Here is a 25,163-nt window from a genome sequence, read left to right on the forward strand (position 1 = left end):
AACATGTAATGTAGATGCTTTTCTATTTAAATACAAAACAGTACAATCAAGTTTACATAATTCACGAACATGAACATTAAATATACTAAATTATAACATTATAATACATTAATCAACACAGCTCCTGTATCTAAACTATCTCTTTTAAAATGCATTTAAAATTCAAGGCATTATTAAGCCTGGGTGACTCCAGTGCATTCAACCTCACCCGCCATTTAAATTCTTTAACTTTAATTTTAACTTTGGTTGTATAGTCCATTTGCTACTTGCATGGCGTTTTTTTTTTCTTTTTTTTCTTATAAAATATTTTCCCTGGCCTTTGAAGAAATTTTGTTACTAAAGGCTTGTTTTACTGGGCAATATTATTTTTGGGGGTGGGCCTGTATGAGCGAAGTATATGAAGTTACTTTGAAGTGACTGTGGTCCATTTTTATGTCTTTTTATTTTGCTTTAATTTTTTTAAATGTAAGTATAGGCTTGGGTTTGGCAGTTTTTTTAAGTGGGTTATGGAGGTTGGGGTGTATGTGAGAGTGCCTGCATATTGTATGCGTAGTATATTGTCTTTTCCTGTCATATTTAATAAATAACAAATATGGTGGATTTTTAGGAATATTAATAGCTTTGCTGACATATTAGATACAATTTTAATGACACACCAGGAGTGTAAATAGACTGTTGATGGTTAACAAACAGACTTGAAGGTGGTATGAGGACATAACTGGGAGATCAGAACTACCGTCATAGAAACAATAGCTGGCATCAGCATCAGGCCCTGTATAACACTAAGGTTCTCCAGTGAACTGACATTAAAGGTAAGAGAAAAAATTGTAGCATTTAGAAAATATAAGGAAGCACAAAAGGAAGAAGGCAGAGAGCAATACCACAGAGAGAAGAAGGTGAGAGCAATACCACATAGAAAGCAGAAAGGAGAAGGCAGAGAGCAATACCACTTATAACACAGAGAGAAGGTGAGAGCAGTACCACATAGAACGCAGAAAGGAGAAGGTGACAGTAATGCCACTTATAACACAGAGAGAAGGTGAGAGCAGTACCACATAGAATGCAGAAAGGAGAAGGCATAGAGCAATACCACTTATAACACAGAGAGAAGGTGAGAGCAGTACCACATAGAACGCAGAAAGGAGAAGGCAGAGAGCAATACCACTTATAACACAGAGAGAAGAAGGTGATAGCAGTACCACATAGAACACAGAAAGGAGAAGGCAGAGAGCAATACCACTTATAACACAGAGAGAAGGTGAGAGCAGTACCACATAGAACGCAGAAAGGAGAAGGTGACAGTAATACCACTTATAACACAGAGAGAAGGTGAGAGCAGTACCACATAGAACACAGAAAGGAGAAGGCAGAGGGCAATACCACTTATAACACAGAGAGAAGAAGGTGATAGCAGTACCACATTGAACACAGAAAGGAGAAGGCAGAGAGCAATACCACTTATAACACAGAGAGAAGGTGAGAGCAGTACCAAGTAGAATGCAGAAAGGAGAGGGTGAGAGCAATACCACTTATAACACAGAGAGAAGGTGAGAGCAGTACCACATAGATTGCAGAAAGGAGAAGGCAGAGAGCAATACCGCTTATAACACAGAGAGAAGGTGAGAGCAGTACCAATTATAACACAGAGAGAAGAAGGTGAGAGCAGTACCACATAGAATGCAGAAAGGAGAAGGCAGAGAGCAATACCACTTATAACACAGAGAGAAGGTGAGAGCAGTACCACATAGAACGCAGAAAGGAGAAGTTGAGAGCAATACCACTTATAACACAGAGAGAAGAAGGTGAGAGCAGTATCACATAGAACACAGAAAGGAGAAGGCAGAGAGCAATACAACGTATAACACAGAGAGAAGGTGAGAGCAGTACCACATAGAACGCAGAAAGGAGAAGGTGAGAGCAATACCACTTATAACACAGAGAGAAGAAGGTGAGAGCAGTATCACATACAACACAGAAAGGAGAAGGCAGAGAGCAATACCACTTATAACACAGAGAGAAGAAGGTGAGAGCAGTACCACATAGAACACAGAAAGGAGAAGGCAGAGAGCAATACCACATAGAATGCAGGAAGGAGAAGGCAGAGAGCAATACCACTTATAACACAGAGAGAAGGTGAGAGTAGTACCACGTAGAATGCAGAAAGGAGAAGGTGAGAGCAATACCACTTATAACACAGAGAGAAGGTGAGAGCAGTACCACATAGATTGCAGAAAGGAGAAGGCAGAGAGCAATACCATTTATAACACAGAGAAAAGGTGAGAGCAGTACCACGTAGAATGCAGAAAGGAGAAGGAGAGAGCAATACCACTTATAACACAGAGAGAAGGTGAGAGCAGTACCACTTATAACACAGAGAGAAGAAGGTGAGAGCAGTACCACATAGAACACAGAAAGGAGAAGGCAGAGAGCAATACCACTTATAACACAGAGAGAAGGTGAGAGTAGTACCACGTAGAACACAGAAAGGAGAAGGTGAGAGCAATACCACTTATAACACAGAAAGAAGGTGAGAGCAGTACCACATAGAATGCAGAAAGGAGAAGGCAGAGAGCAATACCACTTATAACACAGAGAGAAGATGAGAGCAGTACCACATAGAACGCAGAAAGGAGAAGGTGAGAGCAATACCACTTATAACACAGAGAGAAGGTGAGAGCAGTACCACATAGAACACAGAAAGGAGAAGGCAGAGAGCAATACCACTTATAACACAGAGAGAAGAAGCTGAGAGTAGTACCACATAGAACGCAGAAAAGAGAAGGCAGAGAGCAATACAACTTATAACACAGAGAGATGAAGGTGAGAGCAGTACCACATAGAACACAGAAAGGAGAAGGCAGAGAGTAATACCACTTATAACACAGAGAGAAGGTGAGAGCAGTACCACATAGAATGCAGGAAGGAGAAGGCAGAGAGCAATACCACTTATAACACAGAGAGAAGGTGAGAGCAATACCACATAGAACGCAGAAAAAAGAAGGTGAAAGCAATACCACTTATAACACAGAGAGAAGAAGGTGAGAGCAATACCACATAGAACGCAGAAAGGAGAAGTTGAGAGCAATACCACTTATAACACAGAGAGAAGAAGGTGAGAGCAGTATCACATAGAACACAGAAAGGAGAAGGCAGAGAGCAATACAACGTATAACACAGAGAGAAGGTGAGAGCAGTACCACATAGAACGCAGAAAGAAGGTGAGAGCAATACCACTTATAACACAGAGAGAAGAAGGTGAGAGCAGTATCACATACAACACAGAAAGGGGAAGGCAGAGAGCAATACCACTTATAACACAGAGAGAAGAAGGTGAGAGCAGTACCACATATAATGCAGAAAGGAGAAGGCAGAGAGCAATACCACTTATAACACAGAGAGAAGGTGAGAGCAGTACCACATAGAACGCAGAAAGGAGAAGGTGAGAGCAATACCACTTATAACACAGAGAGAAGGTGACAGCTATACCACATATAACACAGAGAGAAGGTGAGAGCAACACCACATAGAACACAAAAAGGAGAAGGCAGAGAGCAATACCACTTATAACACAGAGAGAAGGTGAGAGCAGTACCTCACAGAATGCAGAAAAGAGAAGGCAGAGCGCAATACCACTTATAACACAGAGAGAAGGTGAGAGCAGTACCACATCGAATGCAGAAAGGAGAAGGTGAGAGCAATACCACTTATAACACAGAGAGAAGAAGGTGAGAGCAGTACCACATAGAACGCACAAAGGAGAAGGCAGAGAGCAATACAACTTATAACACAGAGAGAAGAAGGTGAGAGCAGTACCACATAGAATGCAGAAAGGAGAAGGCAGAGAGCAATATCACTTATAACGCAGAAAGGAGAAGGTGAGAGCAATACCACTTATAACACAGAGAGAAGGTGAGAGCAGTACCACATGGAATGCAGAAAGGAGAAGGCAGACAGCAATACCACTTATAACACAGAGAGAAGGTGAGAGCAGTACCACTTAGAATGCAGAAAGGAGAAGGAGAGAGCAATACCACTTATAACACAGAGAGAAGGTGAGAGCAGTACCACTTATAACACAGAGAGAAGAAGGTGAAAGCAGTACCACATAGAATGTAGAAATGTGAAGGCAGACAGCAACACCACTTATAACACAGAGAGAAGATGGTGAGAGCAGTACCACATAGAACACAGAAAGGAGAAGGCAGAGAGCAGTACCACTTATAACACAGAGAGAAGGTGAGAGCAGTACCACATAGAACACAGGAAGGAGAAGGCAGAGAGCAATACCACTTATAACACAGAGAGAATGTGAGAGCAATACCACATAGAACACAGGAAGGAGAAGGCAGAGAGCAATACCACTTATAACACAGAGAGAAGGAGGTGAGAGCAGTATCACATAGAACACAGAAAGGAGAAGGCAGAGAGCAATACCACTTATAACACAGAGAGAAGAAGGTGAGAGCAGTACCACATAGAATGCAGAAAGGAGAAGCAGAGAGCAATTCCACATAGAACGCAGGAAGGAGAAGGCAGAGAGCAGTATCACTTATAACACAGAGAGAAAAGGTGAGAGCAGTACCACATAGAATGCAGAAAGGAGAAGGTGAGAGCAATACCACTTATAACACAGAGTGAAGATGAGAGCAGTACCACTTATAACACAGAGAGAAGGTGAGAGCAACACCACATAGAACACAAAAAGGAGAAGGCAGAGAGCAATACCACTTATAACACAGAGAGAAGGTGAGAGTAGTACCACGTAGAACACAGAAAGGAGAAGGCAGAGAGCAATACCACTTATAACACAGAGAGAAGGTGAGAGCAGTACCACACAGAATGCAGAAAAGAGAAGGCAGAGAGCAATACCACTTATAACACAGAGAGAAGGTGAGAGCAGTACCACATAGAATGAAGAAAGGAGAAGGTGAGAGCAATACCACTTATAACACAGAGAGAAAGTGAGAGCAGTACCACTTATAACACAGAGAGAAGAAGGTGAAGGCAGTACCACACAGAATGCAGAAAAGAGAAGGCAGAGAGCAATACCACTTATAACACAGAGAGAATGTGAGAGCAGTACCACGTAGAATGCAGAAAGGAGAAGGCAGAGCGCAATACCACTTATAACACAGAGAGAAGGTGAGAGCAATTCCACATAGAACGCAGGAAGGAGAAGGCAGAGAGCAATACCACTTATAACACAGAGAGAAGGTGAGAGCAGTACCAAATAGAACGCAGAAAGGAGAAGGCAGAGAGCAATACCATGTATAACACAGAGAGAAGGTGAGAGCAGTACCACATAGAATGCAGAAAGGAGAAGCAGACAGCAATTCCACATGGAACGCAGGAAGGAGAAGGCAGAGAGCAATACCACTTATAACACAGAGAAAAGGTGAGAGCAGTACCACACAGAATGCAGAAAGGAGAAGGCAGAGAGCAATACCACTTATAACACAGAGAGAAGAAGGTGAGAGCAGTACCACATAGAATGCAGAAAGGAGAAGTTGAGAGCAATACCACTTATAACACAGAGAGAAGGTGAGAGCAGTACCACATAGAACACAGAAAGGAGAAGGCAGAGAGCAATACCACTTATAACACAAAGAGAAGGTGAGAGCAATACCACTTATAACACTGAGAGAAGAAGGTGAGAGCAGTACCACGTAGAACTCAGAAAGGAGAAGGCAGAGAGCAATACCACTTATAACACAGAGAGAATGTGAGAGCAGTACCACACAGAATGCAGAAAGGAGAAGGTGAGAACAATACCACTTATAACACGGAGAGAAGGTGAGAGTAGTACCACTTATAACACAGAGAGAAGAAGGTGAGAGCAGTACCACATAGAATGCAGAAAGGAGAAGGCAGAGAGCAATACCACTTATAACACAGAGCGAAGGTGAGAGCAGTACCACATAGAACGCAGAAAGCAGAAGGTGAGAGCAATACCACTTATAACACAGAGAGAAGGTGAGAGCAGTACCACATAGAACGCAGAAAGGAGAAGGCAGAGAGCAATACCACTTATAACACAAAGAGAAGGTGAGAGCAATACCACTTATAACACTGAGAGAAGAAGGTGAGAGCAGTACCACGTAGAACTCAGAAAGGAGAAGGCAGAGAGCAATACCACTTATAACACAGAGAGAATGTGAGAGCAGTACCACACAGAATGCAGAAAGGAGAAGGTGAGAACAATACCACTTATAACACAGAGAGAAGGTGAGAGTAGTACCACTTATAACACAGAGAGAAGAAGGTGAGAGCAGTACCACATAGAATGCAGAAAGGAGAAGGCAGAGAGCAATACCACTTATAACACAGAGTGAAGGTGAGAGCAGTACCACATAGAATGCAGAAAGCAGAAGGTGAGAGCAATACCACTTATAACACAGAGAGAAGGTGAGAGCAGTACCACATAGAACGCAGAAAGGAGAAGGCAGAGAGCAATACCACTTATAACACAGAGAGAAGGTGAGAGCAACACCACATAGAACACAGAAAGGAGAAGGCAGAGAGCAATACCACTTATAACACAGAGAGAAGATGAGAGCAATACCACTTATAACACAGAGAGAAGGTGAGAGCAGTACCACGTAGAACGCAGAAAGAAGAAGTCAGAGAGCAATACCACTTATACACAGAGAGAAGAAGATGAGAGCAGTACCACATAGAACGCAGAAAGGAGAAGGCAGAGAGCAATACCACTTATAACACAGAGAGAAGGTGAGAGCAGTACCACATAGAATGCAGAAAGGAGAAGGCAGAGAGCAATACCACTTATAACACAGAGAGAAGGTGAGAGCAATTCCACATAGAACGCAGGAAGGAGAAGGCAGAGAGCAATACCACTTAGAACAAAGGAAGCAGAAAAGGTAGGAAGAAAAGTGGAAGCCTAAGTGGAAGGAAGACTATTCAGTTTTATCAAAAGGAGTGACAAAGTCTTATATAATTTTTTTTGAGAAAGTGGCCAAAGTTTGGAGAACAGAGAGAGAGAGACAGAGAGAGACGGGTGGGAGAAATAATTAAATAGCATGGATAGGGAATCCTAAGCGTTAGGGCTGTTCAACTGATACTTCTCTTCAGTGATTATTTATTTGTTTGTTTGCTTATATATTTATTTACTTGATATGTAAACTTAAGTAGAGAACTGATCCAAGTATATTTATTTCTGGTTCAGCCAATGAGAAAAATTATCAACCAGTAATAATGCAAAAATTAGAATGTCTTACAAACAACTAAAAAAATGCACAGTGATATACATTAATTTGTAAGATGCATAGCAGTAGATTTGATATACAGTAGCAATGTGTAATCACAATGTTTACTCCTATAAGAATAACTAAATACAATGGAGTAGCTTTAGTCCTAGATAGCATTTCAAGGCATGCAATAATAGTATTTACAGTTGCAGCTCAGCTGTGTCTCCAGTTATCTTCCTTTTAGATTATGCCTCTCAAAAGCAAAATTCTCATCTTCCACTGGGGATCATCACAGGACCGGAATCCCACAAGGGATGGTAATGCCCATCCCTCCCTGCTGTTCCACAAGTTGCCTGAGAAGCTAACTGAAACTGGGTCAGTTGGGCTGTAGTAGGGGCTTTAGCTGTTTATGCTACTGATGTGGCTAATATCATGTAGTTCAGAGAATCTATATCACATCATCGAATGTGTGAATATCGAACGCTCACATGAGTGAATATTCACGTACTAGAAAACGGTATTGTGGGGGGCTGTGCCCCCACACCCCCTGCTAAATATATATTCCTACTCCAAGATCGCACTACAGTAAGGAAAGGGCAAAAATCTCGATCTTCACTGTACCGCAAAAAAAATTCATAAACTTCGAGTACATGAATATTTGCTCGTGAGCGTTCAATATTCACGTATTTGATGATGTGATATAGACCCAGTGTAGAGATGTGGCAGCTACTGCATTAAATTTTCTTTCTACATTTAGAAAGTTTTGCAAATATACACACTACATGCTTACCACATGTTCTACTTTCTCATAAAGCAAGGGTGACATTTGGTAAGGAAGTACTAACTACTGCTTTAGAATTCGCTTTTATTGTTGTACCAACTCTGCTAAGATCCTATAACAATTTGAAATGATAACATACAAAATCTGCAGGTTTATGACAGATGATGCGATGGTGGGGCATCTCTGCCTGACTTTTTCCAATATTGGATGGATTCAGAAGGCATGTAACTGAAACACCTCCATATCCTAAAGGTGAATTAGCATATTTCCCATGAGCCTCCTTCAAATGAGCTTTAAAGCATAACATAGTGAAGTCTCTTGCTTGCAGGTGTCATTTTGATGGTTTTGCTTGTATGTTTGTGTGTGATTGAGTTATCTTTTTATTTTCTGTTTCTCAGAAAAAGATTACTTTTTAACAGTGTGCCACTAATATATCTGACAGCATACCAAATACATCACATACTGGGAGGAAACTTAACATTCCTTCCCTTTCTAAAAATGCTATTTGTTTGCCTTTCAAAACTACCAGGCATTACAATTAGGGCTCCCACTTGTCCCTCTTTGCAAGGAACACTCCCACTTTGGCAGTTTTGTCCTGTGGAAAAAAACTAAAAAATGGCAAATGTCCTGAGATTTTAAGACAAAATATATTTCTTAAGTTGTTTTTAATAGTTGCATAAAACGGTTATTTTGTATCTGGAACACATAAGCATTATATGACATAGCAACTTAAATGCTATAAAAATAAGCTTTTATTTTAGAAAAAAAGTAAAGTTCTGTCCTTTGCACTGGCTATGGGTATGTTTTGTCCTGCAAAATCTCACATTTCTACAAAAAATGTCCCACTTTGGGCATTTGAAAAGGTGGCAACCCTAATTATAATATGATTACAAGAAAGATATCTTCTATTGTCTGGGACCATGTAAACGCAGAATGCTCTAATAAATCAAATAAGAAGTGGCTTCTGCATGTACTTTTCTTCATTTAAACTTTTATCCTTGAGATTACAACTACTTTTCATGGGAATTTTACTTTAAACCTGACAGTTCCTACCAAAAAAGAGGAATTCCAATCAAAATCCTATCTCTCTACTGATTTCCCACCTTTCTATAATCAGTAGAGTCTGGTTTTCAGATTTTGCTGAATTCTGGGCTGTTTTGTGGTTTCTGTGTTGCCCAGACCTTACTAAGACAGAAGGAAGCTTCTCTGTTCATCATTGAGACTGGTGAGCTTTGCGCAGCCTATCTGTCGCTAGAGGAGTGGTTTCACTTCAGAATTTGTAGTTTTACTGGCCATTTTGGGATATTTCTATCCCTTTCATCTTTCTGTTTAAAAACCTGTGTTTGTGCAGTTTTGAGAATCGCGCAGCACCGTTTAACTAAGGTTAAACTATTCCCTGTTCCTGAAAGTCTGCTCTTCTAATTTTCCCATAGAACTAGCCAGTTTTCTAGTTTTAGCACTCAGAACTGTTTCCTTGTGCTCAGCACTTGTCCAAAACTCATTGCAAGCACTAAATAATCTACAAATTACTGCAGCACTCAACTTTCCACACTTGTTAGGAGGAAAACAGTTTTTAGTACTTAAATTAATAAGCACCTATCCAGGCATGTCTAAGGGTCCGCTCCCAGTATTTTCCCCTGTCCACCTCATGAATCTGGGCATCTTGGCACAATGTAGCAACTGCCTCATGTACACTGATAACCCTCTCCTCCTACCACCCAACATTACAATCTGTGAGAGATGTAGTTATATAGCCAAACTGGAAGTCAAGCTCCCTCCAGCCAAGACTGTACTAAACAGTCAAGAGGAGAAGGTAAACACCTGCACCACACCACACTCAATGCATAGTCCATCAAAGCCTACACCACATAAACCCACACATAGTAACTCAAAACACACACCTACATTCACGGAGGGTCTCAATAAAAATCTGCCCAAACAACAGACCTCCAAAGCTGAAATGCAAGCACCCCCCCCCAACACTACCCAAATGACACAAAACCTACAAAATCAGTATACCACTCAACCTCAGCCCATTAGGAAAACAATGTACCCAACACACTAGTCATAGGAGACTCGATAGTCAGGCACACTGATGGTCCACTCACCAGGCTAGACAAGGAGAAAGTTACTGTCAGCTGCCTGTCAGGTGCCAGGATCCGCCACATAATGCAAGCACTCAGGTCACTCCACAACAAGTACAAATATGACTCTGTCATTGTCCATGTTGGTGTGAATGACCTGAGGCGTACCTCCCTGGACTACATGAAAAGAGAATGGAGGAGCTCTCAGATTATATAGCCCAGGCAGGTATGACCCTAGCCCTGAGTAGCATCCTGCCATCGCCCAGAGTGATACCACAATACAAGGACAAAGTGATTGACTTCAACAACTGGCTAGGCTTCTGGTGTCATTCTAAGGGGATTCAGTGTCTGTTTGCCTGGGATGACATGATCGACAGGGCACAATGTTTTGCCAGGCTTGCACCTGTTGCCCTTGGGAGTCCGGATACTGGCTAAGGCTCTTGCCACCCCTATAGTGCCTTTTTTAAGTAAGTTTCAAATGACAAACTCACCACCATATCAGGTATAAGCAAGCAAAATCTGAGGGTAATGCTAGAAGTCTAAACCTCAAAATGCACTCACTTGAGGCACTCCTTAAAATGGAGAACATCGACATCTGTGCAGTGACGGAGACCTGGTTCAAGACTCCAGAGAGCACCCCTGCATTATGAGGCTATAAGTCATACCACACCTTCTGGCCACCTAACCTGGACTGAAACACTAAAGGGGGAGGCGTGTCCATATTCATTAAGAATATCCACACCTCCAGGCTAGTTGCTCAACATAATGCATCTGAAATTATCCAAATGCAACTAACACTGGGCAAGACTGCAATCCATATTGCAGCTTGTTAGAGATCCCATGCCATGCCCCAGGATGCTCACTCCACATTTCTTAATATATTGGGTAATATTAAGGTTAAGCCCAATACCCTAATAATGGACGATTTCAACTACCCCACCATCAACTGGGAAAACTACTCATATACTAACTCATTTGCTCAATGTTTTCTGGAATGCATAAATTCCAACGCCTTGGATCAGCTTGTCCATACCCCCACCAGGAGCAGCAATATCCTGGACCTTGTCATTACCAATATGGGAAACCAATGTTCCACGCCAGAGGTCAACTCCTTGCTGGTCAGATCCGATCACACGCTAATCACCCTAGACATCAATATCCCACCCCCACCCCCCATTAAGGAAACCACAGTAAACAAACTTCTCCAAAGCCAACTTCATGCTTCTTAAGACAGAAGTGGCAAGCTTCACAACACCCATACAGACGGAAAATAGAGGTACGACTACTGAATCCTATACAAATGCACTGTATAAGCACATACTCGAGTGCATGGATCTTGCCATCCCCAACAGAACTAAAATGCTATCCTCCAAAGAAAGGAAGCCAATCTGGTGGTCCCCTGCCATAGGCAAACAATACAACAGAAGGAAGAAGCTGTTGCAAAAAAGAGTAAAATCCCCTGATTGCAGGAACTCCCTGGTCAGCCTCAGTAAGAAGCTGAGATCCTTCATAAAATCATCCAAAGCTAGTTACAAAAATAAAATTGCCACTGATTCTAAAGACAACCACAAAGCATTCTACAACTATGTCAAGAATCTCGATGACAACACTCAAATTTGCTCTGAGTTACAGCACAATGGCACTAGGTATACAGAACCAACTGATATTGCCAACATCCTGGCAGATAGGTTCAGTGCAAACATCACCCCCCCCTCACCCCCCAAATGGCCCATCACTATACCGGAAGAATACAAAGCCGCTGTAATCACAGCTGCACAAGTAAAGACCACACTCTCCAAAGCCAAGAACACAGCATCCATGGGATCTGACAACATCCCAGGCTGCGATCTGCATGAACTACAGAAGGAACTGGCACCCCACCTAAGTACCATGTTCAAGCATAGCCTCACTTCAGGCTTTGTGCCTACTGAATGGCGCACAGTGATGGTTATCCCACTCCACAAAGGGGGCACACCATGGACCCAGGGAACTACCACCCCATTAGCCTGACGAGCCTGGTCTGTAAGGCTATGGAACGTATCATCTTGCAGCTTATAAACAAGGACATAGGTAACCTCCAAACTCTAGACCCCACTCAGTTTGGGTTTGTAAAAGGTAGGTCATGTCTCCTAAACCTGATTGACTTCTTTGAAGCAGTCACCAGAGCCATGGACAAGGGTAAAGTGATGCACACAGCCTATCATGACCTCGCCAAGGCTTTCAACACCATCCTTCACTCTGGAATTATAGATAAACTCAGTAGACTGGACATAAATCTCTATGTCACAAGATGGGTGGCCAACTGGCTCACTGACAGAACCCACATAGTGAAAGTAGCAGACTCCAAATCCAACTTCAGACCCGTGACAAGTGGAGTACCACAGGGCTCAGTCCTGGGTCCTCTCCTGTTTGGCATCTACTTCTCAGAAGTCCAGGCTAATAGAGCAGGTCTTTGGCTAATGAAGTTTGCAGACAACTGCAAACTAGGTGCCATAATAAAATTGCCTAATGATGTGGACATTCTACAAAGGGGCCTCACTGAGACTACTGCTTGGTGTCAAAGTTATGGCCTCAAGCTCAATGCCAAGAAGTACATTGTCATCCCATTTGGGAAAAACACTGTACCCATGAACTACCACATAAGTGGTAGCCTACTATACACCAAAAGTGTGATAAGAGACCATGGGACACAAGTGGACAGTAGTCTCTCCTTTGATAATCTCATCATCACAGTAGTCAGGAAATTCTTCTACGTGGCACACCTCATCACAAAGGGGTTCACCTCCAGAAAAAAAAGAGGTCATTGTTCCTCTCTACTCATCCCTCATCAGACCCATTATAGAGTACAACGCCCCATTCAGCATGTACCTCGCAAGACATCTACAGCAACTAGAATGGCCACAGAAATACCTCACTAAGAGGATTACCGGCCTCAAACAGATGCCATATGCAGACCATTTTAAAAAACTCCAGCTCTACTCTGTTGCTTATCGTTTACTCAGAGACGACCTCTGCCTAACATACAAAGTCACGTCAAACCCAGATCTGTTGGACATGCTGCACTTAAAGAAACCCCAATCCCTCTGAGCCACATGCTCCAGGGACCTAAACCTTGCCACCACAATAAACCGAACATGCTGGAGGGATAGATTCCTGTCCCAGAGACTTCCCATGCTCTGGAACAGACTACCCATTCATGTCAAGCAAAGCTCCTCATTAGCCCTCTTTAAGAAAAATCTTGACAAACTGGATGGGAAATAGGAAATTCACCCCGGGGATCAGTTCTGTGGCTCTGCTAGACAGGGGCGCAGGAAAATAACATTCTTGGGTGGCGAAAGCCAGGGAACTTTTTTGGCTAGGCTTATATAGGCCCCAAAGCCGATAGTCTAGTACCTACCTATGAACCTATTAAATGATGGCTATTATAGAGAGCAGCTTAACAAAGGAGTATCTCCAACTAGCTCCAACCTTCTAGGGTCAAGTAGGTTACATCTAGGTTTCGATTTCAAGGAAATTCTGGAATACTAGTTTTATGTGGCTACAGCGGTTAGCGTTGTTGCCTCACAGCAAGAGGTTTTCCAGTTCGATTCTCAGTTTGGGTGCTTTCTGTGCAGAGTCTGCATATCCTTCCTGCGGTCGCGTGGATTTCCTACAGGTGCTCCGGTTTCCTCCCACATTCCACAGACATGCAGTAGGTGGATTGGACACTAAAAATTGGCTGTGTGTGCGAGTGAGTGGTATGAGGGCTAGCCACCCGGCGGTGTAAACCTTGGCTCGAGATGATTGTCACTGTAGAAGTGACACCCCGATCCCATATGCAAAATAGGAAAACAGGGTTGAGGATGGGTATAAAATGTTGCAGTCACTGTGACATAATGAGGCTCAGAGTAACAGTTTTTAGAAGAACTTCAGTTAATTGACATGCCTTCTAAAACAACTGTTACAGACTTAAACTCTCCAGTGTATAATTCTCTGGCTGTTAGTCTTCCAGCTAGCTACACTGAACTAATTCAAGTAGTTATGCCTCCTACAGTGGGTACTGTTGTGATGGATTATGTCCTAAATGTTCTCCAAACTGGACAGCAGTTACACATACTGTAATAACATTGGCTCACTAAATGCCATTTTGTGTTCTTCTTTGAGCTTTGATCACTTGTCACCATACCCCTCAAATGTGTAGATTTTCACATAACGTCCACATTTTTGTCTCATATGTTTGGTCTATTCCTCCTAAAATTTGTGATCTTCTGCAAATCACTGAGGCATTAATTCACTAAATAATGGTATGTACTGAGTTTCAGACTTCAAATCTTTTGGAAATGCATGCTAACAAAAATCCTGTTATTTTAGCAACTTTCTAAGTTTATAAGAACCGTATTCACAAACTAACCAGATTTTTGGACCTTTGCCCCCCCCCCCCCCCCCCCATTATTTTAGGAATCTTTCAGATTTCTTGCGCTAAGAGGATGAGAGGTATGCTTGTTGTCACACCTTTGTTCCACTTGCCACTCAGTCAACACGTTTTGCCCATTAGTTACACACTGTAGAACAAACTTTGCTAAAGAAAGCATGAGGTAAAGGGCTGTTACGTCGGGGTCCAGAGAACGCACACACTTCAGTTGTAATCTAAACAGACAGTTGCTAGCTAGTCAAATTCAGCATGTTTATTTATAATAATAAAGTCCATGTTCCGCGGTTCACACACTAGTTAATTAAACGGCTATATAGAAGCGTAGCCTACTTCATTTTTAGGTTAAAAAAGATCTGATATGCTTCACTCTGAGAAGCTTTCTCTTGACCACGTATTTGTGAGCTGTTATAACTTGTGTGCAGTGATATAACCAAACCCACCTTGCATTTAGAGCCAGGCGAGCCTCAGCATGTGCGGTTTTTATCACCAGCAAACGGCGGAGTAAATGTTTTCCCTTTTCTCTGATCCTCCCCGTCTGTCCTCATTGGTCGTTGGCCCCGAATGACTTTCCTCTGTTAGTGTAAGAAGTTAAACATTTACAGAATAGAACAAAACCGCCACCAGAGCTGTGGGTGAGCAAGGTGACTGGGTATCTGCTACGGAGCGCTCGCACCAGCAGTGCTTCCTGGGGCTTCTTTTGCACCACTACGGTACCAAGCCCAAAGGCATTTACCATGCATGGAGAAAGTTGTATAAACAGCCCCAGCCTTAACAGCAGCTGCAACGTGGAATAGACAGAGGACCAGTATGGGTAGCGGATCCAGCAGAAGAAAAAAAGTTGCGAGCCATCCGAACGCTAACGGGCGCGAGGCTGAGAAGCCATTCACGCGCAGTGAAGCGGAGTGGGCGCGAGGTAAGAGCGCGGTGGAACAGGGAGGTGAGCTCGGGCACCGCGCGCACACCCTTCCCAAAGTTGTAGATTATACCAAGAGAAGCAGAGGCGAGCCAGCTTGGCTCAGTGAAGAAGAAAGCGACTCGGATTTTTCATTCCAGGATGAGGAAGATATCGATGCAGAACTGGATAGAATATTGCACAAATACGACGAGTACGAGCTTCAGTCTAGCAGGACGTTTCCGAAAAATACCTTCACTCGGTCAAACACTTACAGCTTTTGTGATACTATGCAAGTGTACAACGGACCCAGTTTTAGTTCCACACCCCTCATTCATCAGAGGCTGGATACTAGGGATCGACTTGCTGTCGTTTCGGAGGGGGCAGTTTCAGGGAATACTCGGATGTCGAGCAGACAGTGTAAACTAGAAACAAATCCACCTGTCGCGGCTTGGGGCAAGTGTCCACCTGAGAAGAACAACAAGTTCACTAAAGAGGTGGGCAGCCAGCGGACAAGCGGGTTGGTAAGTCAACACTTGCAGCAGTCATATGCACTGTTATTTAATAACAAACGTAACACAGAGAGGTGTGCATATGATCTATGTACACAGAAATGCAAATTTTGTTTATATGGGGTCAAGGCTTTGGTGTGACCCTTACTCGGAGGTGGTCCCACATATAGTACTGCACGGTAATATTGTCTGCCTGCGTGCAAGTTTTATTATTTCCAGCTGGACTTGATGCACAAAATTCTGCACGTCGTTTTATCATCCAGATGTTGTTGCTTGCTAGGCTGATCTTGACTAAAAATATTACTAATTATTTTATTTTTCACTACTGCTGTGCAGCATACCCCTGAATTATCCATGAATTTTTGCCTCTGAATTCTTCTTCCACCTTAGTAAAATTCGTGATCATTTATTTATTTATTTGCGTGCCAAGGACATACCTAGGCTAATTGAGTGTACTTGAATGAGTATATTTTTGTAGTGTCTCTTGGATAGGGTTGCCACCTTTTCAAATGGCCAAAGTGGGACATTTTTGGTACAAACATCAGATTTTACAGGCCGACACATACTCACGGTCAGTACAAAGGATAGAACTTAACTTTTTTGCCTAAATAAAAGCTTATTATTGTAGCATTTATGTTGCTTATTCTGTTACTTATAACATTTAGGTATTATAGATACAGAATAACTGTTTTATGCAACTATTCCATAAAATTTAGGAAATAATTTTGTCCTACAATCTCAGGACATTTGACATTTTTTAAATTTTTTGTCAGGACACAACTGCCCAAAGAGGCACTGTCCCTCGCAAAGTGGGACAGGTGGTAACCCTACTCTTGGAAACAATAGTATTCAAAGGACACAGGGTGTTTACTGTGTACAGTATAGAGCTATTCAAAACGTGTTTCTGTGAAAGGAATGCACCTGTAAAAATAACCATTTTATGGATATAACTGCTGACAGCTGAAAGCAATGTGGTTTTTTTTATGTGTCTAGGAGCAACATTCTGTGGTCTTGTTACATTTTAAATATTTGACTGGTGGGGCAATAGTGCTAGGTTTGAGTACAATATGTAAATTTCTGCCTACACACAGGAGAGGATTATACCTACTGAGTGATGGAAACAGTTGTATTTAAAAACACTGTAATACTTTAGAAAACAAATACTAATTAGAAATATTTTAGTTTGCCATCCTTGTTTAGGTAAAAGGCACCATTGTTTACAAATGACCCTGGTTTATTTTCCAGGTTGATTTTTCTTTCTTCTTGGTCCTTGAGATAACATGATGAGCAGTTAATATAGCCTTCTTGAATATCATGGCTGAGTCTATGTCTATAGATTTGCTTGATGTACACTTCCAGGGTTATGCAACATTATTTTACTATACCTATGTTCCCACCCCATGTAGATTATCGTGGGAATAAGATTGTGAATCTGGTTATTTTTGAATGAAATGCTCATGCTCTTGGATACATACCCTGAATTAACCATATCTACAAGCTACATTTCTTAGCTGATAGCCCTTCTTAATCTCCACCCTGCTAATGTTAAAGAGAGAGAGTCTCAAGAGGGTGAAAGCCCCCCAGCCAATGATATTAACAGAACATACAGATTGTAGATGCATGTAGTCCTAGTAACTTCTTGTAAATTTACTTAACACTGTCCATTATTTCTTGGGGGTGGGGGGAGTACGTGTAGTGAAATAATGCCAGTTGTGCATTTTCAGTCAAAACTTGCTTCTTTAAATGGTGTCAGTCTGAGGATAAATAGCTGGATATTATGTCAAGAGGAAGTTAAACATTCTGTCAGAGAAACACGAGCTTTGTTGACAGATAATTGTATAATAATGTGTTGCTGTCATTGCTTTATTATCTGCACTGACTTGTAATTCAATGTTTTGTAAAACTTTGTCATGGGACTCCTGCCTTCTACCAATGCTGCATTTTGGTAGTATTGTAGGGGGTTTTGGGAGGCTGCTAATTCTCTTTACAACGCATAACAGAACGTAGTGCAACAAGAGACTAATATGATGCCCTAATGTGCTCATGCATAAGTGATTTTCCTGAAGATCTTTGCAGAACTTCACTGTGCGTAAATATATTACGCTACAGTAACGCCCTACTTGGCCTATCCCATTTGACAACTTTTTTGTCAAATAGAAATGCTTTTACCTTAAGTAACTTATGCATTACATAATGTCTGTCTGTGTTTTGCTAGATCTGCATTAAATTTATTCTTTGCAGGTTTTCTGACATTTAGCATTTGTTTACTTAATAATGATTAATTATAGCTTAAGGTTATAAAAATGAATGTTGGATATGGTGGTCCTTCTGTCACTTTCCTGCTTACACCAGATGTCTTTGCCAACCCTATTTTGGAATTTCAAAGTATCAGACAAGCATAAATAGTTTTATACAAGTTTGGCTGAAATTTTGAAATCATACTCTGATGTTATAAAATAAAAATATCAAAGTAAACAATTATTTTATCTTTTTTTTTAAGAGCTGGAATTTTGTCATCTCCCATAATTTTTTAATATTAAACTTAATAAAGCAGCATAAAGCAGTTTTTATTTATTTAAGACAGAGAGAATAAGAGTTGAGAGTTCCAGTTACAAAGCAATGCAAAACTGTGTTATACCACTGGCTGTGTGTTTCTTTTTTTTCTTTTTTTTTTGCTATTTAATGAGACCAGTTGCATAATGGTTAAGGTTTTCACCTCCCCTGTACAAGGTACAAGGTTTTATCCTGACCAATGCATGTTTGGGGTTTCCATGTTCACACTGAGTCTCTGTGGGACCTATATCAAGGACCCATGCTAACAATGGGAGAGGTGTATGTGCCTCTGTTGGCCAATGTGTGCCTGCCATAATGCCCAGCACCAATAAACTACTGGCTGGCCAGTGTCCAGTTACCTGGGATAGCTCTGTTGAGTAAAAGCTGGATGTAAAACCAGTCAACCTGCCTGATGTAAACTAACTCAATCTAGGTTCACTGAACGAGGCTGGAAAGTGATTACATGATGGTAAGGAGGCTGGACATCCTATATATCCAGGAGACAAGGCAAAGCAGCAAAGCCACTTGGGATCCAAGATCCAGAATCTACTACTCAGGAGAAGGACGGGCTAGAAATGGTATGGGAATTGTGAGGGTGAGGCTTCAGAAGACAGTGAGGGATGTCATCAGAATTCATGGCAATCAGACTCCAGCATAATGCCAGAGCAGTGTTCATAATCTCAGCATATGCCCCACAGCAGACTTGTGATAGTGAGGAAAAGAGCAGTTGCAAGACCTACTAGATAAAGCCGGACAATGGGAACTGGTTTTGATAATGGGGTGACCTGAATGCACATATTGGGGCAGACAGAACAGGATATGAAAATTGCTGAATGCACATATTGGGACACATAGAAAAGGATATGAAAAATGTCTGGGACTACATGGATGGGGCAACAGGAATAAAGAAGGAGAGGCCATTCTAGGCTTCTCTCTGTCATATGGCTTATGGTAGCCAACACATGGTCCAGAAAGAGAGACAATGACAAGATCACATTCAAGAGTGGCCAACATGCAACTAAGGTAGACTTTCTTCTAGTAAGGAAAGGGCACTGGAGTAAAATCTGCAACTGCAAAGTCATCACCAGTGAAACATTTGGCCCACAGCATAAACCATTGGTTGCGACAATCAGCTGCAAGCAGTGTCAGAGAAGGCTCTAAGTTCAACAGGGACCAGGCTAAAAACCTGGCAGTTGATTGGAGAGAAATACAACAGTTCAAATAATTACTCAGGGCTGTAGCACCTCAAGAAGAAGAGGAAATAGGCAGAGCTGAAAAAGAATGGCAGCATCTTAAAACACCATGTGTAAGGACTATAGCTACAGAACAGATATGCAGTCAGGCCAGGTGTGGAAATAAAGTACGTAAGGAAAGCTGTTGGTGGAATGCAGAAGTCCAGGAAGTCATCAAAAGAAAGAAGGCGTGCAGGAAAAAGTGGGAGATATAAACGACAGACCAGGGTGGGAAGAAATACTGATTGGCTAACAGAGGCAAAGACAGGAGTTGCAATAGTAAAGAAAAAGGCATCAGTGGCACTCTACCAGCTTCTGCAAAGTGACTCAAAGTATAGAGAAACTCTATCAGCAGGAAGACAAAGACAGAAATATAAAGAAGGTGGTCAGACACCTTTCATACGTGATGCCAGCAACAACCTGCTCACCAGTCCACAGGACATCAAAAGCAGATGGAAAGAGTTCTTCCAGCATCTTCTGAATGAAGAAATCCCCACAGAAGCTGTACTACCCCAGACACAGCCTATGAGGAGCGAAGAGAAGGAGCCCAGCCTAGAAGAAGTAAGAACAGCACTAAAGAAAATGAAGTCAGGGAAAGCAGCAGGCTCAGATGAAGTCACACCAGATATGTTCAAGATGTTGGGTGAGATAGGGAAGAAATGGCTCATGAGTGTACTCGTAGCAGAATGGAGAAAAAGACTTATCCCAGATGACTGGACATGTTAATGCCAGTGTTTAAGAACAAAGGGGATATTCACAACTACAGGCAATATAAAGGCATCAAACTCATATCAAACTGCATGAAAGTTCTGGAGAGAGTGGTTGATGAATATGCAGAGGAGTATAAAGTAAGATGGGAAATGAGTGGTTAGGACTCAGATCGGGATGCACCGCAACTGACCCGATGTTTGCAGTTAGGAAGATACTTGAGAAGAATCTAGAAGTGAGGAAAGAGTCCAACTGGGTATGCCTAGCTAGACACATGGAGAAAGCATATGACAAGGTTCCAAGAAAGCTGATTTTGGCAGTCGTGGTGGTTCGAAGTCCCAGAAACATTAGTAGAATTAGTTCAAGTTATGTACAAGGATTCACTGACTCAAGTACAGACAGTGTTTGGTCTTACAGATGGCTTTCCAGTGAGAGTGGGTGCGCATCAAGGTTAATTTCTGAGCCCACTGCTGTTCATACTGATGATAGACTACATTGACAAACAGGTCAGAGGGGGCAGATTGAGAAATTTGCTGTATGCAGATGATGTGGCATTACAGACAGACTCTGAGCAAGAACATCAGCAAAGGGTAGGGAATGGAATGCAAACCTGAAGGCACATGGGATGCGACTGAGTACAGATATGACAAATGTAATAGCAGCAAATGGAGGAAATCAGAAGAAGCTGAAAATTGGAATAGAAGGGAGAATAGTGGAACAGGTTAACGACTTCAAGTATCTGGAAGGGGTGGTTGAGGAGAAGAGAAGTCTGAATGAGGAGGTCAGAGCTAGAATCAGAGGGGCTGCAATCAACTGGCACAGAGTGTCAGAAGTAGTGTATGACAGAAGAATGCCAAAGAAGCTGAAAAGTTAGGTGTACAAAACAGTGGTGTAACCAGTATTACTGTATGGTACAGATACCTGGGAAGTAAAGGCAGAGCAGTTGAGGAAGCTTGAGGTGATGGAGATGATGTGCCTGGGAAGGGTGGTAGGATGCACACTGTGAGACAGACAAAGAAGTGAGGACATAAGAACAGAAGCCATAGTAGCTCCAATTGCAGAAAACGTCAAAGAGAACAGATTGTGGTGGTTCAAGCACATGTGCAGGAAAGTGGAAGACAATCTGGTGAAGAAGATCTGGGACAGACAGAAAAGCAAGAGGAAACAAGGGCATCCAGCAAAGAGGTTAATGGATTGTGTGAGGGAAGACCTGTGACAGTCGATCATGAATGTCGAAGAAGGTAGTAGACTAGCACTGAATAAGTAGAGATGGCGACAAGTAACATGGCACCCTGACCCTATCTAGAATGGAAAAAAAGGGAATAATTAATGATAATAATGATGATGATTTTTTTGTTTGTTTTTGTGTACTGGGGTAGAGCACTGATGAAAAACGGCCAGTTTAAGGCCCAGTCTGGATTGTATTTTTCGTATGTCATTACTGGCCATTTAATGCATTTCACTGTCACCCCTCCCACCACCACCATTCAAAAACTTCTGTGAAAATCTTTGAAAAATCTGTTGTGCGAACATCATGTTATTTTTTGGTTGTAGAAATCTAATGTGATGCAAACAGTATGTATTTATCTTCTCTCTGTGTAAGCTACTAACTCTCTTTCCATTTTTCCTGGTAAGGTTTGCAGTGAGAATAGATTAGGCAGGGCAGTCCAGACATTCATTTTTCCAGTTGCACATTTCAGCTTTTCCTGAGGGATGCCCAAAAAATTCCCAGCCCACTCAGAAATGTAACTTCTCCAGCATGTCACCATGATCCTCACTGTGTCACAGACAGTAAGCCTAGTAGCTTTGCATAGAGGCCCGATTTATACAGCTGAACTTAGGATGCCATTTGGAACTATTCACTGCTCCTGATCTAGATGAGGATAGGGATATTCATCTGTCTGTAAACCAAGAATGTTGCTTCAGAGCGCACCTGCTGCTTCACTGATTCAGCATTACAGATTATTTCAGCATCCACAAGACTGCAACTTGAGCCCCAGCCTGATTTTTCACCACCATACCATCACTGATGAACAAGACCTTAAAGTGCTTAAACTTCTTACTAAGGACTGCTCCTCCCACCGGATTGCAATTCATTCTTTTCCTGGAGACCACCAATGCCTTGGATCTGGAAGTGCTAATTCTCATCCCAGCTTTTTAACACTCAGTACAGTGTCACTTGATTACATTTCATAGGTCAGTGTCAAATAGGGTCAAAGCGGCAGCTTCTTTTGCAAATAATAGAGATGCCATATCTAGATCCCAAAACCAGGCATCCTCCCAACTGTGGCTGCATCTGAAAACCAGAAACAGGATTGATGATACAGTGCCAGTGATGTGTAGAGGTAAAGCCTTGACTATGGCTCAGGTGACCAGAGTTCAGTTGGTTGCTCAGGAAACTTGACAGCACAGCAGGAAAACATGGGCTTTCCTATCCTGTAGGGAAAGAACATGCTGGATGGTTGTTCTGTTAAAGCCATAGTCGAAGCTAGGTCTCAGAGAAAGGTTGCCACTCTGTGGTGAGCAGAGGAGCTGAGAAAGCATGGCTGCTGTGGCCATGTGGGCATGCCCTCTAGCTACAACTCACGGTCTGCCCAGCACACAGTCAAGGTAGATAGTATTATTTATTTATTTATTTAACATTTGTTGACTAGGAATGTCTGACTAGGACAGAGCCTATTTTCAGTGGAGGCCCGGGGACAAATGCTCCAGACATGTCTTTAGAATGTGGGACAAAATCAGAGTGCCCGATATCTAGCAACATACTCTACTACCACCAGGATATACTTCTTCCCTGTGGAACATGGGATATTCAGAAAGAAACCCACGCAAACACAGGGAGGACATGCAGATTCCACACAGAAGGCATCCCAGCCAAGAATCGAACCAGAGAACCTCTTGCTGTCAGGGACAATGTTGACCACTACACCATTATACCACCCAGTAGTGCAAGGGGTTCGGCTAAGGCGTAGAAAAAATCCCTAATCATTTTCAGTATGACAGCACCTCTCTTGACCGGTTGAGCTCTGTAGTGCGGAGAGGTGCAGCCCTAAGGGCATCTGCATGAAGCATAGATAGAGCTCCACATGCAGGTGCTCTCCTGGTAGGTAGACTCTTTTGGTGCAAGTCAGACTGTGCAACCTGACTTGAGATGGATGCTGCAAAAGCTGGGGATATAATGTACAATGTAAAGCAATGGTGGGGAAAAAACAAGAAAAAATGAATACTAAGAATCTGAACATAATTATGTGTTCATACATGGAATGAATAGCATGCAGCAGGCTAGGTACCTTGTATTTTCACAGGCACTCCCAGTGTACATGCTGGAGCTTGCATTCATAAGCCCCTTCTGAAGTCCATAAAGCAGCTGCAGACAGGGCTGGGAAACTACATGATCCATAATACAGGTGCACATTGCTTATGATCTGGTCCATTTGTACACAGTCTGGAGGAAATAAGCATTTTTACTTATTAATATAAGGATTGTTTACCAACAAGAGTCTTGTTTAATAACTTGACACAATGTTTTTCAGGGAGATCAGGGTATGTGTTCTTCTTATAGTTTGAACACACAAGCACCCTGGTTTTCTTTTTTAAAGATTGAGACAGCCACACCAGTTTGCCAGCTGAAGTGGTGTTTTCTTTTTTAAAGATTGACACAGCCACACCAGTTTGCCAGCTGAAGAGCAGTGCCTTCTGTGTAACAATGCAGATGTGCATTAACCACATCTACTTAGCCCTGGCTAGTGTCTTTGATATTTCTGGACAGATAACATTGACACCTGCATTGTTACTGTGAATAGCTTCTGACCACCATGGTGACATCAGCTACAGTGTTGGACCCCAGCTCATCAAAGTTTTCAAGCACTGCCTTCTGGAAGTAAGGCATGTCCTGTGAATTGAGAATTTTTTCAAAGTGTTACTTCTATCACCTGTTTATTTTCTCAATAGTGGAAAGCACTTCTTTAACCTTGTTTAGCATAGCCTGAGTAAGTTTTAACTGTCAGTTTTGGTGGTACCAAGCAGTATGTCAGAACTATAATGGGGTTATCCAGGAGACTTTCTCTGTGACCTCTCTGAACACCCTGTGCCCTAGCTTTCCCCTAAGCAAACATAGTCACTGAGGCCTTCTTGGCTGCTGGTGCTTGTGAAATGGATCAGGGCAGTCCTGTGTGAGCACTGTTTGGAGGGCCAGCTTCTTAGCTTCATGCATTGCATGGCATTGCTGCAGTCCTCTGGTGGACATAGCTGTGACAAACTAAGCACTCTGAAGATAGCGGACTGTGGCAGTGCTAGTGACTGAGGTCTTGTATACAGCCATTTGGATTTGATGCCCCTGACATTACCCAGAGTGCAACTGAAGTCTGGAGTTGAATTCAGAGAGTAAGATTATCTTTTTGAACTTATTTAATGTACTAATATAGGTAATAGTAAATTGATCATACCTTTGTTTGAAATATTGTCAAGTTGGTTAGTTAAGGTCTTATTTTTTACTTATAGAAGCTACATCAGCCATATCACTGTTTTTATTTTGAGAATGTCTCTTTACGTTGTATTGGTATATTAAACCTGCTGTTGATGTTGTAAGTTGTTAACACTGCTCAGTGTTTAGACCTCTGTAAAACTATAGCTTTTTCTCAAACAGTTCAGTTCCAGCAAATGTAGTGGCTATTAACCCCATTCTGTAATTATCTCATTTATTTTAGCCGCTATATTTACTTTTCTCATCTTCTTAGACTTTTCATTTATTTTAACCAGTATGTTTACTTTTCTCATCTTCTTGGA

General features: G+C 42.1%; 1 protein-coding gene across 1 annotated transcript in view; it reads left to right on the top strand.

Annotated features, from left to right (window-relative positions):
- The first annotated feature begins 15,102 nt into the window (after positions 1 to 15,102).
- Positions 15,103 to 25,163, top strand: part of LOC122808259 — a 189,455-nt gene continuing 179,394 nt past the window's right edge. Inside the window, exon 1 of the mRNA XM_044079226.1 lies at positions 15,103 to 15,897. Coding sequence (XP_043935161.1) covers positions 15,289 to 15,897 — 609 coding nt within the window. The 5' untranslated portion in view covers positions 15,103 to 15,288. The remainder of the gene's footprint in view (positions 15,898 to 25,163) is intronic.

The sequence above is a fragment of the Protopterus annectens genome, chromosome 1.part1 (assembly GCF_019279795.1).
Source record: "Protopterus annectens isolate FY-2018-M chromosome 1.part1, PAN1.0, whole genome shotgun sequence".
Taxonomy (NCBI): Eukaryota; Metazoa; Chordata; order Ceratodontiformes; family Protopteridae; genus Protopterus; species Protopterus annectens.